Source organism: Schistocerca americana, chromosome 10, assembly GCF_021461395.2.
Source record: "Schistocerca americana isolate TAMUIC-IGC-003095 chromosome 10, iqSchAmer2.1, whole genome shotgun sequence".
NCBI classification, from domain to species: Eukaryota; Metazoa; Arthropoda; class Insecta; order Orthoptera; family Acrididae; genus Schistocerca; species Schistocerca americana.
In genome coordinates this window covers 172,011,344-172,030,380 of record NC_060128.1, presented here as the reverse complement: position 1 = coordinate 172,030,380, position 19,037 = coordinate 172,011,344, and the positions used below count along the sequence as shown (strand labels likewise).

Sequence of the window (19,037 nt, the reverse complement as noted above, 5' to 3'; positions counted from 1 at the left end):
ACATTTGTGAATGCCTAAAAAAACTTTTTGAGTTTTTGTATGTGTGTGCAAAGCATTGTGAAAATATCTCAAATAATAAAGTTATTGTAGAGCTGTGAAATCGCTTCAATCATTTGTAATAACCCTGTATATATATACGGGTGTGTGTGTGTATGTGTAAGCCAAAATATTATGGCCACTACCCGCCCTGATGTAGGATGGTGTATGGTGACATTGCAGGCACATTGCAGGCATGTTGCAAGCAGTACATTAGTGGAGAAGACACAGAGGGGGATCGCCCTAGCGAATATATGGGATGCAAATGGGAAAATACATTGAGATAACTACTCTGACAAAGACCAGATTATTGTTACTCAGAACCTGTGAAGGAGTATCTGAAAATGGCAAAGCTGTTCGAATGTTACGTGCAACTGTCATGAGCATCTACGGAAAGAGGTAGAAGGACAGTGAAACCAGCAATAGGCGCTAAATGGTTGGACGTCACGACTCTTCACAGAACGTGGGGTTCAGCGGCTTAACTACCCTGTAAAGTAGGATATATGGTGATCTGTGGCATCTCTCCGAAAGAGCGCGATGCTGGTGGATGCACAAGTGTTTTGGAGTGCACCGTTCCACCACATTGTCGAACATGGAGTTCCGCATCAGACCACCCCTACGTCTTCACATGTTGACCCAATAACACTGTCAATTATGATTGCAGTGGCACGGGACCATCAGGATTCGACCGTCGATCAATGGAAACGTGTCGGCTCTTCGCATGAATCACATTCTTGCTTCACTAGGTCGATGGTTGTCTCCACAAACGGCATCATCGAGGTGAAAGGCAGCTCAAAACGTGCAGCACGCCACAGATACTGGTTGGTGAGAGTAGCGTTATGCTATGGGAGATATTCTACATTGCATGCATGGGACCTGTGGTAGTAATCGAAGACACGCTGACAGTTGCAAACCATCTGCATCCCTTCATACTTGAAGTCTTCCTCGACGGCGATGTCATCTTTCAGCATTATAATTGCCCATATTTCGGAGCCCAAACCGTGCTATAGTGGTTGAGGATCATTCTAGTGAACTGACGATGTCTCAGAGACCAAATTAGTCTGACGTAACTCTCATGGAAACTATGTGGGTCGCTATCGAGCGCCATCACCGCGTAGCAAATCAGCAGCCCGTTATTTACGCCTATCACATAACCTGTGCATAGACATCTAACGCCGCGTACCTCCACAAACCTACCATCAAAACATCAGATCCCTGATACGAAGAATCAGTGATGCATTTCGTTCCAAAGACCGACAAAAAAGTTATTAAACATATGGTCATGATATTTTGGCTCATTACAGTGTATATATACACATATCAGAAAAAGGATTGCATCACACCCGATTCCCAGAACTCCTGACGGTAGACGTTGACTGTGGGTATTGTATCATAGCACAGTCCCTTCGACTGTTCAGAGATGTCACTAAACCCGCACAAAATTGTAAACAACCAGCCATGAGCAGCGCCTATTAGATGGAGGGGATCTGACAGCCAATCAGTTCCATGAATTCCAGGAGGGAATAGGTATACAGCTCGTGTTGTCTGTAGTTCAGCCATGCCTAGATAGTACCGCTGTTGGATCGCGTCCGCATTGTCATTTTGTGCCAGGAAAAGCTCTAAACAAGTGAAGTTCCAGGCGTGTCAGAGTGAACCATAGCGATGTAGCTCGGACATGGACGAGATACAGAAAGACAGGAACTGTCGATGACATGCCTCGCTCAGGCCGTCCAAGGGCTACTGCTGCAGTGGATTATGGCTCGGAGGAACCCTGTCAGCAACGCCACCATGTTGAATTATGCTTTTCATGCAGCCACAGGACTTCGTGTTATGACTCAAACTCTGCGCAATAGGCTGCATGATGTGCAACTTCACTCCCGACGTCCATAGGGAGATCAATCTTTGCAACGACACCATGCAGCGAATTACAGATGGACCCAACAGCATGCCGAATGGACAGCTCAGGGTTGGCATTACGTTCTGTTCAATGACGAGTGTCACATATTCCTTGAACCAGACAATCGTCGGAGACGTGTTTGGAGGCAACCTGATCAGGCTGAACGCCTTAGACACACTGTCCAGCGAGTGTAGCAAGGTGGATGTTCCCTGATGTATTAGGGTGGCGTTATGTGGGGCCGACGTACGCCGCTGGTGGTCATGGAAGGCGCCATAATGGCTGTATGATATGTGAATGCCATCCTCCGACCGATAGTGCAACCATATCAGCAGCGTATTGGCGAGGCATTCGCCTTCGTGGACGACAATTCGCGCTCCCATCGTGCACATCTTGTGAATGACTTCCTTCAGGATAACGACTTGCTCAACTAGAGTGGCCAGCATGTTCTCCAGTCAGGAACCTTATCAAACATGCTTGGGATAGATTGAAAAGGGCTGTTTATGGACGACGTGAACCACCAACCACTCTTAGGCATCTCCGCCGAATCGCCGTTGAGGAGTGGGACAATTTTGACCAACAGTGCCTTGATGAACTTGTGGATAGTATACCACGACGAATGCAGGCATCCATCAATGCAAGACGACGTGTTACTGGGTATTAGAGGTACCGGTGGGTACAGCAATCTGGACCACCATCTCTGAAGGTCTCGCTGTATGGTGGTACAACATGCAGTGTGTGGTTTTCGTGAACAATAAAAAGAGCGGAAATGATATTTATCTTCATCTCTGTAACAGGTCCATGTAATAAGTCAGCGACCTACAAAATTGGATATAATGATTGTATGCGTTGGGCAAACTGGTAGAAACTTGCAGATACATTTTAAAGAGCACGTAAAATCTAACGATAACAATACAAGTGCTGTTGCACATCTCCTAAACAACGAAAATACATCCAAAAAGTTAACGAAAACCTCCAAATTTTACATTACTCTAAGAAAGGGAAGCAAATTAATATCATAGAAGAAATTAGATAGTCAACCTGATACACTTCTTAATGAGTAAACAGATCTTCAGAACAAAAAATTCGTTGATAAGTTTAGTCACATTCTGTTATGACACAATCAGAAAGCGTTTATAGTGCCCACAGTCTGAGCCTTTAGCAAATAGTAACAGGGACGCAACAAATGCCTCTTGAAGTGTCTTCGAATACTAAGCAATTATCACCATAGAATTAAATACTCTTCAGAAAATTTACAGTGTCAAGAAAAGCCATTCTTGAACACTATAGTAAACAACACAGTCTTACAAAACGCCACTAATTGGAAGATAAATAATCAAGTCCCTTGTGATACAACTGGTATAACAAAAGTTAAAGTTCTAACAAGCTACTGTGGAACACAGCCGTCGTGAATGCTGTCAGTGCCGAGCACGAGTAATGGAAAAGATAGTGTACCCATAGTGCGTTTAAAATAAGTTGCGACTTTTGACAGTTCAGTACGGAGCGAGTGGAGGGAAGCGCTGTTGCCAGCGTGTACTGGGCACATCAGTACGTGAGCACAGTATAATGGATAGTCAGGCCTACTCGCGCTCGGAACCTTGCGGGCTCGCTGACTGCGTGAGTAGCAAGTCGGGCGAACTGCGACCTTTCTCAAAAGATTTTAAACAAAGTTCTCGTTAATAAACTCTGATTCTCGCACATCATTCGTTAGCATCATTATGAACTGCCTATCATTTCGTTGATGGTAGTACACTCATGCTCATAAATTAAGGGTAATGCTGATACATGGTGAAACAACGCTCTGGTGGGCGGTTTGTCAGTTTAAATCACCTCAGGGTATGACCATGCAGTGCATTTGACCTGCGGTCGTCGCACGGTGGCGCTGGCAGCAGTCCACATATGCAGAGGTGTGTTGGTGCATGTCAGAGTACGGTGCAGTGAGTAAGTGTGCAGACGTTTTCAGACGTGTTAATGGTGACTGTGTGTGAAAATGGCTCAAAGAACATATATTGATGACGTTATGAGGGGCAGAATACTAGGGCGACTGGAGGCTGGTCAAACACAGCAGGTCGTACTTTGGGCCCTCCGTGTACCACAAAGTGTGATTTCAAATGTACAACACCACAAGACGACTGACATCTCACAATCAGTGCCCGCAGACGGCCACGGAGTGCTGCAGGTAGCCTTGCCCTGGACCTTAGCGCAGCCACTGTAACAGTTGTCTCCAGACACACAGTCTACAGACGATGAATAGACATGGTTTATTCGCCCAAAGACCTGCAAGGTGCATTCCACTGATCCCTGGTCACAGGAGAGCCCGTAAAGCCTGGTGTCAAGAACACAGTACATGGTCATTGGAACAGGGGTCCCAGGTTACGTTCACGGGCAAGTCCAGGTATAGCCTGAACAGTGATTCTCACCGGGTTTTCATCTGGCGTGAACCAGGAACCAGATACCAACCCTTTAATGTCCTTGAAAGGGAACTGTGTGGAGGTCGTTGTTTGATGTTTTTGACAGAGGAACTGTAACAGGGCAGTTGTATCGGGACGTCATTTTGCACCATTTGTCCGCCTTTTCAGGGGTGCGGTGGGTCCCACCTTCCTCCTGATGGATGATAACGCACGGCCCCACCGAGCTGCCATCGCGGAGCAGTAAATGGTTCAAATGGCTCTGAGCACTATGAGACTTAACATCTGAGGTCATCAGTCCCCTAGAACAAAGAACTACTTAAACCTAACTAACCTAAGGACATCACACACACCCATGCCCGAGGCAGGATTCGAACCTGCAACCATAGCGGTCGTTCGGTTCCAGACTGTAGCGTCTAGAACCGTTCAGCCACCCCGGCCGGCCATGGAGGAGTACCTTGAAATAGAAGATATCAGGCGAATGGAGTAGCCTGCCTGTTCTCCAGACCTAAACCCCATCAAGCACTTATGAATACTCTCGGTCGACGTTGTCTTCAAACCCCTAGGACACTTCAGGAGCTCCGAAAGGCACTGGTGCAAGAATGGGAGGCTATACCCCAGCAGCTGCTCGACCACCTGATCCAGAGTATGCCAACCCGTTGTGCGGCCTGTGAATGTGTGCATGGTGATCATATCCCATATTCATGTCGGGGTACATGCGCAAGAAACAGTGGCGTATTGTAGCACATGTGTTTCGGGACGGTTTTCTCAACTTATCACCAATACCGTGACCTTACGGATCTGTGTCGTGTGTGTTCCCTATGTGCCTATGCTATGAGCGCCAGTTTTGTGTAGTGCCACGTTGTGTGGCACCACATTCTGCAATTATCCTTAATTTATGAGCATGAGTGTAGTTATTGCGATATTTCGATAATAGGTAAACTATTGCAAGAAATCTGTAGTCTGCAGGGAAAAATAGGTGTCGCTATGAATTTGTGTTTTGTGCGTGTAATGCTGTATGTTGCTGCATATCACGTACAGACAGTATATAGAATTATTCTTTAAACTTGGAAGGATCGCTATCTGCTTCCAATATCGAGGAAATGGAATGTATGTAAAGCGCTCGGTCATGAACTCGTGAGAGGTCAAAAAACAAGGATGAAATATTCATAAATTCCTCGTATCTCATAAATGGTTTGAAATATCGAAACAAGATTTGGCGAATGACGGCGCACAAAGACGACAGTGTTTTGCCATATGATTAATATGCGAAACTTCCATGTCTACCGCGATATTCAAGAGACTACAGATTTTTCAATGAAATAGTCGATAGGTGGTGAAACGAGAATCGCTGTGGGTTTCGCAATAGTATAGGTGAAGAAGTTCCACGTTTATTTTTACACTGAGAATGGGCTGTTCATAAAGTATCGACCTGACTTTAGAAAGTTTGGGAGATGAATATTTCTAAACTCTGCTGTGTTTTGACAAAAGAAGCAGATTTTAACATTGCAACAAGATAAGTTACGTATTCCTCAAAACTCAACACAGTCCTTCTTCATGAATCAATGTCTCTTCAACTACCTTCTTGGTATGGCTGACAACTTAATACCAGTCCTGTCGTGTAACATTTGCAGTGGCTTCTTTTGTCAGCATTTCCATCTCAGTGAGCGTGAACTTCTTGCTGCGTTTTGCCAAATTACTTTTCACCTGGGCCCATGTACTCTGTTGGATTTAAATGAGCATGATAAGGAGGAGGCCTGATTCAACTATACCCCTTACGATTCGTCGACCTGGTAGCATGGAGTTTTGGCTTATACAGCACTACAAGTTCCATTAAGGGGAGGTTTACTATCTTTTGGTTCAAAAAATCGATTTTTTAAAATTGCATTTTTGGATCCATAAAAGTGTTTAGATTCCACCCCTGAAACGGTTTTACCGAATACGGAACGGAAATGTTTGTTATTCGCGGTTGAACAAAACAATGCACCTGCCTGAAATCGGCCTTTTTCACGCACCAGTTTTTTTTCTTTCGGAGGACGAGCTATATTACCGGTGCTTGGGAGGAAACACAAAATTCAAATGAAAGTTTGAACGCGTGTCTTTGCAAGTTAGCCTCCAAGCATTTGCATTTTGGTACGAAGACTGTGGAGATTGCGACTTTCCTGTCAGTGAGCAGCTTCAACGAAGGGTATTCAGCAATTCTGAAGACCATGACGACGATGGACGTCACCCTGGGACTCTATTCGACGCAGTTCGCCAAGCATTCGGACTACCACCGCATTCGAGCGGCCGAAAACCGCTTCTCACCGGCCGTACGAGCGGCTATGGAGCAGCACAGGATGGCCCACATCGAGTAGAACGCCCTCTATGAGGAAGAGGAAGGACTAGTTTATGGACCCGGAATAATATTGCATTTACATGTTGTCAAAACTTCAAATGCGTTTTCATCGAAATGACTTTTTTCTTATCGCGCGGTATGGTGTCTTCAAATCTACTGAACCGATGCACATGATTCTTTGTTTCCGACAAAGCTAACTAAATTATCTAGGAGTTGTACCACTTTTGCCGGCCAGAGTGGCCAAGCGGTTCTAGGCGCTACAGTCCGGAACCGCGCGACCGCTACGGTCGCAGGTTCGAATCCTGCCTCGAGCATGGATGTGTGTGATGTCCTTAGGTTAGTTAGGTTTAAGTAGTTCCAAGTTCTAGGGGACTTATGACCTCAGCAGTTGAGTCCCATAGTGCTCAGAGCCATTTGAACCATTTTTTGTACCACTTTTATTGCGATCCATCAACTATAAATATTTTTACTTGGCCGACGAAGTCGAAAAATCGATGAAAAATCACTTTTTGTCAACTGGCCGCCATTTTGTTTCCTATGGTCCAAATAACTTAAGCGAGGTAAAACTCCTAAAGAGTCTTATATACTTCGCTAACGTCAACTCAGTTTTGATTTCAGATGAGCCGGCTGACGTGTGATATACCACGCGTGCAGGTCTACATCGAAATATTGTTTCGTTCCGACGGCAATTCCGCCTTTGCTCTTCGACACATCTGATCGAAAAAAATTCAAGTTTGTACAGGAAATACCAATAAACATTTTGACCAGAATTCACATTGATATTATAACACATCTCTAGAAAAAAATTCTCAAAGAATATGCTTTTTTCGGGCCAAAGATAGTAAACCTCCCCTTAACTTCGCCTTATAAATTGCTAGGTTCAACTTTATCTCATGGAACATTTCTTCGTACCCAGAGCAAAATATCCGCTTTCCTCCACTGCATTGTTGGAGATTTATGAATTAGTACACATTGGTATGGTGTTTTGTCCATTATTACTGTTGATTTTCGAGGAATGTTTTGCAGCACAACGCTATATTCCCAGCCAGTGAACGGTGATCCAGGATGACCTTTTATTGTAAATCTCTTATTCAGATGTAGTGCGCTGTTGTTGTTAATGCAATGCAAACACAAAACAGTTCTTCACAGTACCTGACGACCACAGAACATTTCAGCGCCACAAATTCGACTTTATAACGAGAGCTGACGGCCTTTGACGCATCTAATGCGTGCCGCCACATGATACTGTTTATTCATGTTGTCAGTTCTGGCAACAGGAGCGCTTTACCAGATGGGCCATTGGCAGCGTGGTAGGGAAAGTCAGCACGCTATTGGTGTTCCCTGAGCAATGGCGTCATGTCTCCCTCTGGTGAGCCAAACGTCAACCGTCGCAATTAATGTTAAAGGCACCATAGCTACAATCACGAAAACAATGACAAAGTCCAGCCCTGCTGAGCTGACAGAGTCTGATTCCTGGGGGCACATCATCTTACAAGGGAACATCCCCATCACATCCCCCTCAGATTTAGTTATAATTTGGCACAGTGGATAGGCCTTGAAAAACTGAACACAGATCGATCGAGAAAACAGGAAGAAGTTGTGTGGAACTATGAAAAAATAAGCAAAATATACAAACTGGGTCGTCCATGTGTAATATAGGCAATATTAAGGGCAATATGAAGCGAGGAGCGCCGTGGTCCCGTTGTTAGTGTGAACAGCTGCAGAACGAGAGGTCGAAGTCGCGACCTTTGCCTTTCGCGGGCAAGTGCTCTACCATCTGAGCTACTGAAGCACGACTCACGCCCGGTACTCACAGTTTTAATCTGCCAGGAAGTTTCATATCAGCGCGCACTCCGCTGCAGAGTGAAAATCTCATTCTGGAAACATCCCCCAGGCTGTGGCTAAGCCATGTCTCCGCTATATCCTTTCTTTCAGGAGTGCTAGTTCTGCAAGGTTCGCACGAGAGCTTGTGTAAAGTTTGGAAGGTAGGAGACGAGATACTGGCAGAAGTGGAGCTGTGAGTACCGGGCGTGAGTCGTGCTTCGGTAGCTCAGTTGGTAGAGCACTTGCCCGCGAAAGGCAAAGGTCCCGAGTTCGAGTCTCAGTCGGGCACACAGTTTTAATCTGCCAGGAAGTTTCAGAAGTGAAACCCTGCCACAAACTGCTACAGATTTCAATGCTGGGCGGAAGTGCTGCAACACGGTGTGGCATGGACAGGGCTAATGTCTGAAGTAGTGCTGGAGGGAAGTGACACCATAAATCCTGCAGGAATGTCCAGAAATCCATAAGAGTACTACAGGGTAGAGATCTCTTCTTAACAGCACGTTGCAAGGCATCCCAGATATGCTCAGTAATGTTCATGTCTGGGGAGTTTGGTGGCCGGCGGAAGTTTTTAAACTCGAAAGTGTTTTCCTGGACCCACTCTGTACCAATTCTGGATGTATGGGGTGTTGCGTTGTCCTTCTGGAATTTGCTAAGTCTGTCAGAATGCACAACATACATGAATAGATGCAGTTGATCAGACAGGATGCTTACATACATGTCACCTGTCAGAGTCGTATTTAAACGTGTCAGGGATCCCATATCACTCTAACTGCACACACCCCACACCATAACAGAGCCTCCACCAGCTTGACTAGTCCCCTCCTAACATGCAGGATCCATAGATTCGTAAGGTTGTCTCCATACCTGTACACATCCATTGACTTGTTACAATTTGAAACAAGACTCGTTTGACCAGGCGACATGTTTCCTGTCATCGACAGTCCAATGTCCATGTTGACAGGCCCAGGCAAGGTATAAAGCTTTGTGTCGTGCGGTCATCAAGGATACATGAGTGGGCTTTTGGGTCCAAGAGCCCATATCGATGAAGTTTCGTTGAATGGTTCGTACGCTGACACTTGTTGATGGTCCAGCGTTGAAATCTGGAGCAATTTGCGGAAGTTTTGCACTTCTGTCAAATCGAACAATTCTCTTTAGTCGTCTTTGATCCCATTCTTGCAGGATCTTTTTCCAGCCGCAGCGATGTCGGAGATTTGATACTGTACCGGATTCCTGATAATCACGGAATACTCGTAAAAACGCTGTACGGGAAAATCCCCACTTCATCACTACCTCGAAGATGCTATCCCATCGCTCGTGCGCCGACTATAACACCATGTTCAAACTCACTTAAATCTTGATAACCTGCTACTGTAGCAGCAATAACCCATCTAACAACTGCGCCAGACACGTAATGACTTATATAGGCGTTGCTGACCACATCGCTATATTCTGCCTATTTACGTATCTCTGTATTTGAATACGCATGCCTATACTAGTTTCTTTGGCGCTTCAGTGTATTTCACAGTAAAGGGAGTTTTTTAGTTTTAATCGAGCGCCACACATGTTTGCACTTACGCAAGTGGTGAGTACTTTGTTGTGTAATTTTGTTGGTGAAGACAAGGTTTTGTGAAGTGACTGGTGAAAGCCTCATATTTTATCAATGAATGCCCCACCAGGTTTGTTGTTATGGAAAACCTGCGCCGGCTGTTGATGACAAGAGCGCCGTACAGAGCTCTCTTCACTGGTGCCCTGCTAGGGGACTACAAGAAGACCGCCAGCGCCGGGTACGTCATCAGTCGTGAGGCTGCGAGCAGACTGGTCACTGCAGGCCCCAATCATACTCTGTGCCACAGCACCACTGAAGAGGAAGAAGGACTAGGTACATGAAACGTTCACTAAGCACCTCAATTCTGCTGGCGTGCAACACTTTAAAGAAATGAGAAAAAAAACTGTTCTTACAGAAAGACAATGCTGGATTGGTGTACGTCATGGTGAAGTTTAATCATAGTACACTGTTGCCCATCAAAATTGTAACACCGTAAACGCGACGCACAACAGAAGTTAATGTGGTGTCACCGCCAGACACCACACTTGCTAGGTGGTAGTTTTAAATTGGCCGCGGTCCATTAGTACATGTCGGAACCGCGTGTCGCCACTGTGTGATCGCAGACCGAGCGCCACCACAAGGCAGGTCTCGAGATATGGACTAGCACTCGCCCCAGTTGTACGGACGACGTAGCTAGCGACTATACTGACGAAGCCTCGCTCCTTTGCCGAGCCGATAGTTAGAATAGCCTTCAGCTAAGTCAATGGCTACGACCTAGCAAGGCGCCATTAGTAACATTGCATGTATCTAAAGAGTCTCACTTGTATCACCACAATCTCCAGATGTACCAAAAGGATGGATTAAAGTTAAGTATTCCAGAAGCTACGTACTTTTCTTTATAGCATTCATTACGTATCCTGTTTCAGACCTCAAGCCATCCTGCTTTAGCTTAGCGCGTGCCTTTCGGCTTCCTCTCATTGTGTCTAGGCTGTCTTGTCTAGACACAACAGTTAAATTGCTGTGAAATCTACAGGGTGTCCGAAAAGTCTTTCCCTGATTACGTAAATTGATAACTCAGGCTAGAATTAAGATACAAATATGAAACTGGTGTCTAATTGTTTACAAACTATCAAAGTTTTTTTCAAACATCAGTAAACTTCCACATGAGCACCCGTGGTAGCACAGACTTTGCAGAAAAGACTGCCTTACGGCTTCCACCCTGTCTGCTGAGGTTCTTGGTCGACCAGACCTCGGAAGGTCAGCAACCGATCCTGTGTACTTGAACTTCTCATACCAGGCTTTAATGCACTTGACATCAGGTGGATTCCTTCCAAATGTTGTCTGAAAGTGTCTCTGCACTGTGGTTGGTGATGGTGTCTCATGGTAACACAGGACACACTGTGCCTTCTCCTGATTGGTTAACATGGCTTCTTGGGCACTGCACCTCATCCACTACTTACGTACTGTGAACCTAAAACAGAAAAAAACTTCGATAGTTGTAAACAATTCGACACAAGTTTCATATTTGTATCTTAGTTCTAGCCTGAGTTCTCAATTTATGTAATCAGGGAAAGACTTTTCGGACACCCTGTATTACGTTCTTGGCTATGTGAGTTGTGAACCATCTTGTGTTTGAGACACAACAGACTTACATTATGTCAGTCCCCCAGTGTAATCTGGAAGTTGGCATGAATGTGCTTTCCTTTTATACCTTTATTTATGAAGTACTTAATCACTGCTAGAATCTAGATTTTTTTCCATCTTTGCAAATCACTACGCGGGAACAACAACAGAGCCACGTCACCACCACAGCTCTCTTCCAAGGGCACTGACGTGGCACATGTTTACAGGCAACAGTCCAATGACTATCATGTGAACAACTCGTTGTGCTAGCGCTGACCTCTGGTGGTGATTCTGACAACTCTTCAAACCACCCTCTTAATACCTGAAATTTGGCATTCTCAGCACACTCTTGACACTGTGGACCTCAGAATACTGAATTTCTTAACGACTTCTGAAATGGAATGTTCCATGCGTCTAGCTGCAACTACCATTCTGGCCATAATCACGTCAAAAACATTTTCAGATGAATCATCTGAGTCAAAATGACAGCTCTGCCAATGCCGTTTTATACTTTGTATCAAAGTATATTTTTTATTTATTTTGTATATTTATGTAGAATGTATAATAATATATAATGTATAATATATTTTATATATTTTGTATATTTTTTATACTTTGACATCAATGGTGTGCACGTGCACAAAGTCATATTGATATTCGGCCATGTCTTTTGGGTGCTTCACTTTTTTTTTGGGCAGTGTAGTCATAAAATAAATACTGGAAATAGTAATGCATGGTGCAAGAAAAGTATCAATTTTTTGAGATGTCGTATTTGTCTTCCATTGTGACACATAAGTTTGAAATTTGGCTCAAACGTGCCTGCAACCTTCCCCCTGTGATGGTGAAAAAGCGTGGCGCTCTGCGACGTCACCCTTCAGCTTGGTGATGCTTCAAACAGCAGGGTGTCGACACAAGTAAAAAAAGGTTCACAGCTCATAGCTTCATGAGAGGTGTGGGTGTGTTAAAGATGTCAAACAGGCACCAAATTTCAACACAATTCTGTCCATCACCACCTTGGATGTGTCACACAATGGAAAGGTCATCAGTTACTCCCATTTCGGCATTTTCACTTGACACCTCTGTGATGGAAGTCACTGCGACATCTAATGTTGTGATCACATGGTTTTTTATGGGTGGCTGAGGAAAACGTTTCAGACGCACTGCCGCTCAGAATCGACATGAAAAGCCCTGAGGAAATGGAATAAAGGGTGTCAATGAAACCATCCCTACTCTTAGGACCTCGGAAATGGAAAAGCCGTGTGGCTAGGGCCTCCCTTCGGGTAGACCGTTCGCCTGGTGCAAGTCTTTTGAGCTGACTTGCGTGTAGATGGGGATGAAATGATGATGATAAGGACAACACAACACCCAGTCCCTGAGCAGAGAAAATCTCCGACCCAGCCAGGAATCGAACCCAGGCTGTTAGGCATGACATGCTGTCGTGCTGACGACTCAGCTACCTTGATTCCCGCACATTTCATGGTCAAAACGACAGTTCACATTGCAACGAGCAACTGGATGATGGTCTTCACAATGTTCGACGCTACTGGCACCACATGTGCGTTTCAATACTACTCTAAAGACATTGTAGGGCTGCAACTCCACTGAATGGGTCCTCACCACTCTACAGTGTATTGCGATCGCAATTTTTGCTCTGGTATACAGGATGGAACCAGTAGGGAGAGTTCAAAGCTATTCAATTTAATTTGAATGTGATGTGAAGCAACAAAATGTGTTTGTGCTTTTTCAGCCTTCCTGTTTCGCTCCCTCCTGTGACGTGATCGTGGGGGTTTGCAACGATGACATGTGTACATATAAAAAGGCAAAGGTTCCATCTAAGATACCAAGTTCAGTAACACCCTTACAGGCACCCAAACACCTTTTCTGAGCACGTTAAAAAAGCACCTGTCAGAGACTTTGGCACCCATTCAGCTGAGTGACGGCTTGCGGCAGCTCTATTGCCTTAGGGCAGACAACCTCTTTGACACCCCTGAAGTGGCGTTGGCCTATTTTCAGATGCTAGAGCAGCTACAAGGCTGAATTGGTGTCTAGGTTTCTGACAGGTATTTTTTAACATGCTTAACAAAGGTGTATAGGTGACACTTAAAGTGTTACTGGACTAGTGGGTCTCACAGGGACCCTTTCCCTTTTTATTCATGCACATGTTAATGTTGCAGCCCCTCATGATCATGCAACAAGAGGGAGCGAAATAGGAGGGCTGAAAAAGCATAAACCCTCTTTGTTGTTTTGGATCATGTTCAAATTCCATTGAATGATTTTAAATGGTTCCTAGTGATACCACCCATACACCAGAGCAAAATTTGTAGTCTCAGTGCACTCCAGAGGGTTGGGGTGAAGCTCCACGATGTCCTTTGAGAAATACTGAATCATCTGGGGTGTGTCAGTAGTGCCGAACATTGTTTGTCATCGTACTGTGGACTACCATTTTTGGCTGCGAAATGTGTGGGAATCGATGCACTAAGGGAAGGGGTGATTTCACTGATGTCCTTTATGCCACCTTTTCAGAGCTTTCATGTTGATTCTGAGTGGTAGTGTATCTGTAATGTATTCCTCAGTCACCCGTAAGAAATCCATGTAATTTCGACATCGGATGTTGCTGTACTGACCTCCATCGCAGAGGTGTCAAAAGAAGGGGTGAGATATGGGTAAGAGGGACTGTGACAATACACCCATGATTTGACACCTCCACTGGGCAGTGGTCAGAATTGTCATGAAATGTGGTTCCAATGTGATATCATTAACAAACCTTATACCACCGAATATTCGCAAGAACTTCTGGACTCTGGCCTTTTCTCCGCATGTGTCGATGCCTTGTTGTTCAAAACATTGCCGAGTCTGAGGGTGATGACACAGGGCACTATGCCTTAGCACCATTACAGAGGAACGTTGTAGGCACCTCTGAGCCAAAATTTGAACTTCTGCATCGCTGCAGGAGACAATTACATTGTTTTGAAAGTTGATACTTTTTTTCCACAATGTACCTATAGCAGAAGACTACACACTGTATATTTGTGAAAAATAGAATGCTGGATATAAGTCACAAGCTAGTAGATTTAGAGAGAAAGGATGGGAGAGGGAGGGAGAGAGAAATGTGATAGAACACAAATATTGATGAACAGTGAAGTAACTGGTTGAAAAATGAAAATAGAGAAAAAGTAACTGTGAGGAGGTGAGATCACTTGCCATAGTGTATAACAGACAGGAAATTGGTCATAAGTCTTATCTTTGAGGGAAACGTTATAGGGTTGACAGAAGGAAGTGGATCAGCTCTTCCTCTGTAGTCTCCTCCTTTTCTTCGCCTTATCTCATGCCACCAGTGTTGGCATGTTGATCTGGATTTGGAAAATGTTAATGGAAGAGGTGGGCCTGATGCCTGTCTCCTTTCACTGGGATGGAATTTGTGTCCTCCTTCTCCATCTGTCTACATTATGTGAAAGTGTGAGACCATTTTTGAAACTGCATAATTCTCTCGCTGTTGTAAACCTACATAATTAGTTCATAGTTTAGCTGCAGTTCCATAGAAAGTGGTGTAGAAGGTCTAGAGTATAACTGGATACGCCTTTCCACCTGAGACCACTTTAGTTAAGCTAAGCCTTTCACGAATTATCGTAATGAATCAGAATGTAGGATTTCTCCCTACCTTTTCCTGTGAATCTCTCACAGATGTTGGTCCTCAAAGCAGCTCTTGTGGCACACTGGACTCTTCAGAAGAGGCAAGTACGCTACCTGTGATTATAAGTGGGTGAGCAGACAGCTAATTTACTTGAAATACGTCTCGGGATGGTGTTACGATGTATTTATTAACAAACATTGTAAAACAGCAACAGCTTGACGAAATAAATCTCAAGTGAACAGCCTGGTATGAGTTTGCACACTCATACCAGGCTGTTCACCCGAGATTTATTTTGTCATAAAATACGCCTGGAAAAATTGAAGAATCACAGTAACAGCTTAATATTTTGAACTGATTCCTCTCAAAAAGTTAATGAAATTCTAATGCATGGTAAGACCAACTATTACACAAGAACAGGTTCTGAGTAAATCCTTTTATTTATTAATTTGTGTTCCACTGATCCAGTACACAAGCAAATTGCATGGATATGGAACAAATCATAATTATACATGAGGACAGTACTTATAGATGCTAATAGATACAAATTGTGTATAAGAACAAAATATGCTAGTAATTACAATCATAGGCATTTCTTATACTGAAGAAATGTATAAAACATTGAAATAATAAATTACAATTATTCCACATTTACAAGTTACAGCTTGATAAATTGAAGTACATCATAAGCCTGAGAGAAAGTTTCCATTACAAATTGGTAATAGCACATACTACAAATACAATGTGTCATATCTAAGTTACAATGTAAAAAAAAAAGTTTACATTACAGAATTCATTAAGAGAATGGAAAGAGTTTTCCAAAAGATAATCCTTTAATTTACTTTTAAACTGTGGCATTACAATGGTAAGATCTTTTATGTTTGATGGGAGTGCATAAACCACCTTTATGCTTGAGTAGTGTATCCTTTACTGTGTACTGGACTCAAATTTTTCTATCACCGTGCAAGTCATGTATTGACCTTATGTCATAGTCATGAAAGGCACCATTCTTTCTCAGTTAAAAAGTACATAAGGGATACAATGTTTTGTGAGGTCGTTGTTAATATCTTGCATAATTTAAAAAGATTTCTTCGTGAATGATTTCTGTTAGCTCACAATTCATTTTGCTCTTTTTTGAATGACAAATACTTTATTGCCATTGGTTAGTTATCCCAAAATACTAGGCCATAGCACAAGGATGAATGAAAACAGCCAAAATAAGCAGCCTTATCAGCGTCAGTATTAGCAGCCAATGCTTTAAAATGTAGAGCACAGTTTGCTGAGCTAAGTCTTTTTCTCACGTCCAAAATATGGCAAGACCAATTGGCGATATGGAGGCCTAAAAGTTTTCAAGAATAAACTTGCTGTATATCTTGATCATTACAGCTTAGGCTTAAGTCTTCTTGAATTTTCTGAGATCCATGGAAATGAATGTACTGTTTTTTAAGTCAGGCCATTGCACCTGAACTTCCTTGGAGATCATGGAACACAAAGTTGGCAGATGCTGTAATGTCATTATCAGGTGTTTTTTCAGCTAAAAGTGATTTATCAGGGTAAATTTGCTAGAAACTTTCAAGCAAACGGAAATGTCAGTAATAAAAATAAGAAAGAGCATATATTAATGCTGACTGTTGATATTGGCCAAAATCTCTCACTTACATCATGAAACTTCATAGCATTTCATACATCTTCAGTGATTTAACAATATTGATTTGTCTGTCGACTGAACCAACTGGTTCACTGCATAGCAATATTGTGGTATTAAAACCCTGAAGACCCAGAAGCCCTTCCCAGTATTTGGTATGTCAAATGTAGACTTTAATAACTAATATTTACTGAAGAAAGTTCTGAGTTTCATGCCATAACACATGTGGTTTCCCTACGTATTGACTGGCAAGTAAGATTCACTCACAGGGCTCACATACTTCTCCCGATTCACTGTTGCACCGTACGGTCAACTCATCACCATTATCTTCATGGAAATCAGGTTGCTACTCTCTGCCATCTTATTCTCGAGAGCTGCTTAAGGCAGCGAATTACTTCTACTATCTGCCACATTCTATTAAATGTGAAATGTAGAATATGTTTGTGAATCTTATAATTGAAGCAGCATGTGGGTACCAGCATGGTATTTGCCTAATCAGATGTAGGTAATCGCCTAAGTATAACATCCAGGCTGGATGGCAAACTGAACCTCATCATTAATCCAATGGATGGATCTGTATGGGGCTCACACATCTCCCCAATTCCCAGAAGCGATGTGCTAATGTGCATGACTGTATGGCTACCTAGGTGGATCAGCTTTTTCTGTAAAGCAACAAGATATTGAACTGTGCACAAAGCACGTATACGAGGGGGGACCCAAAAATAATCAGAATTTCCTTCTAGAAAGCATATACTTTATTGTTTTCAAATACAACCTTAATCTCCTTTGAAGTACTCTTCATTAGCATTAATACACTTGTCCAAACGTTCATTCCAGTGTTTGAAGCACCTTTTAAATTCGTCCTCTTTGATACCTGCTAACACTTTCATGAAACTGCGTTTTACGTCTTCCACCTCTGCAAAACGCTTCCCTCTCAAGTCTCTTTTCATCCTCAGGAATAGGAAGAAGTCCAAGCATGCTAAATCTGGCGAATAGGGCAAGTGGGTCAAGGTAGTTGTGTGCACGGGAGTGTTGTCGTGATGTAGGAATCACATGCCAGAATCCCACAAAGCCGGACGTTTTCACGACAAACTTCTGCAAAGCCATTTCATAACCTCCAAATATAATTGTTGGTTTACTGTCTCGTTTTCAGGGACAAATTCAGAGTGTACAATCCCTTTGATGTCAAAAAAACAGATCAACATCGTTTTCACGTTCGATTTCAGTTGTCGAGCTTTTTTTGGTCGAGGTGAGCCAGGTGACTTCCATTGTGATGACTGTTGTTTACTTTCTGGATCATACCCACAGCACCATGACTCATCACCTGTAATGATTTTGTTGAAAAAAATGTGGATCATCTTTGAATGTGTCCATTTCAAGACAGGCTCGAACGCGACGATCCCTTTGATCTCCAGTAAGAAGCTTCGGCATGAATTTTGCTGCCACTCTTTGCATCCCCAAATCGACAGTCAAGATGCACCGAATTGAGCTCCAGGGCAACCCAGACAAGTTCTTGAGTCGGTCGACTGTCCTGTGTCGATCTCCATTGATGAGATCACGGATTTTGTTGATGTTGTCTTCGCTTCGAGCAGTCAAAGGTCGACTGGAACGGGGCTGATCTTCAACCACCATTTCTCCCTTTTTAAACCGAGAAAACCATTCATACACTTGTGTTTTACTAAGAGCACGGTCTTTGTAGGCTGTCTGAATCATCCCAACAGTTTCTGCTGCGTTCTTGCCAAGCAAGAAACAAAACTTCACTGCCGCACGTTGTTCGTAAGAACTAGCCATTTCCTCGTGTCACATCTGCAGTGTATGCACGCTCAAAGAACTGCCAAAGAAACCACACTTCTCAGAGTTGGGTGACACCGTGTGGCAGAATGACTCAGCAGAGCTCCTACTACAACCCTCTGGCGGCGCAGCCTGCGACTACAAGTACACGATGTGCAACATTACGATTCTGGTTACTTTTGGCTCCCCCCTCGTATGTTGTCCCAGTGGTGGACACCACTGACAGAGAAGTTTGTAAAAGCTTTTGCTTTATGGATCATATACTAAACAACTGATATGAGATTCTGGAGTTCATGAAGCTTCC

The 19,037-nt window shown here is 43.6% G+C and overlaps 1 protein-coding gene across 1 annotated transcript in view; it reads left to right on the top strand.

Moving 5' to 3' along the window:
- The window catches only part of LOC124552350 (glycoprotein-N-acetylgalactosamine 3-beta-galactosyltransferase 1-like), a 53,993-nt gene that overhangs the window by 10,701 nt on the left and 24,255 nt on the right, over positions 1 to 19,037 (top strand). Inside the window, exon 4 of the mRNA XM_047126618.1 lies at positions 10,177 to 10,379. Within this exon, the coding sequence (XP_046982574.1) occupies positions 10,177 to 10,379 (203 nt within the window). The remainder of the gene's footprint in view (positions 1 to 10,176; positions 10,380 to 19,037) is intronic.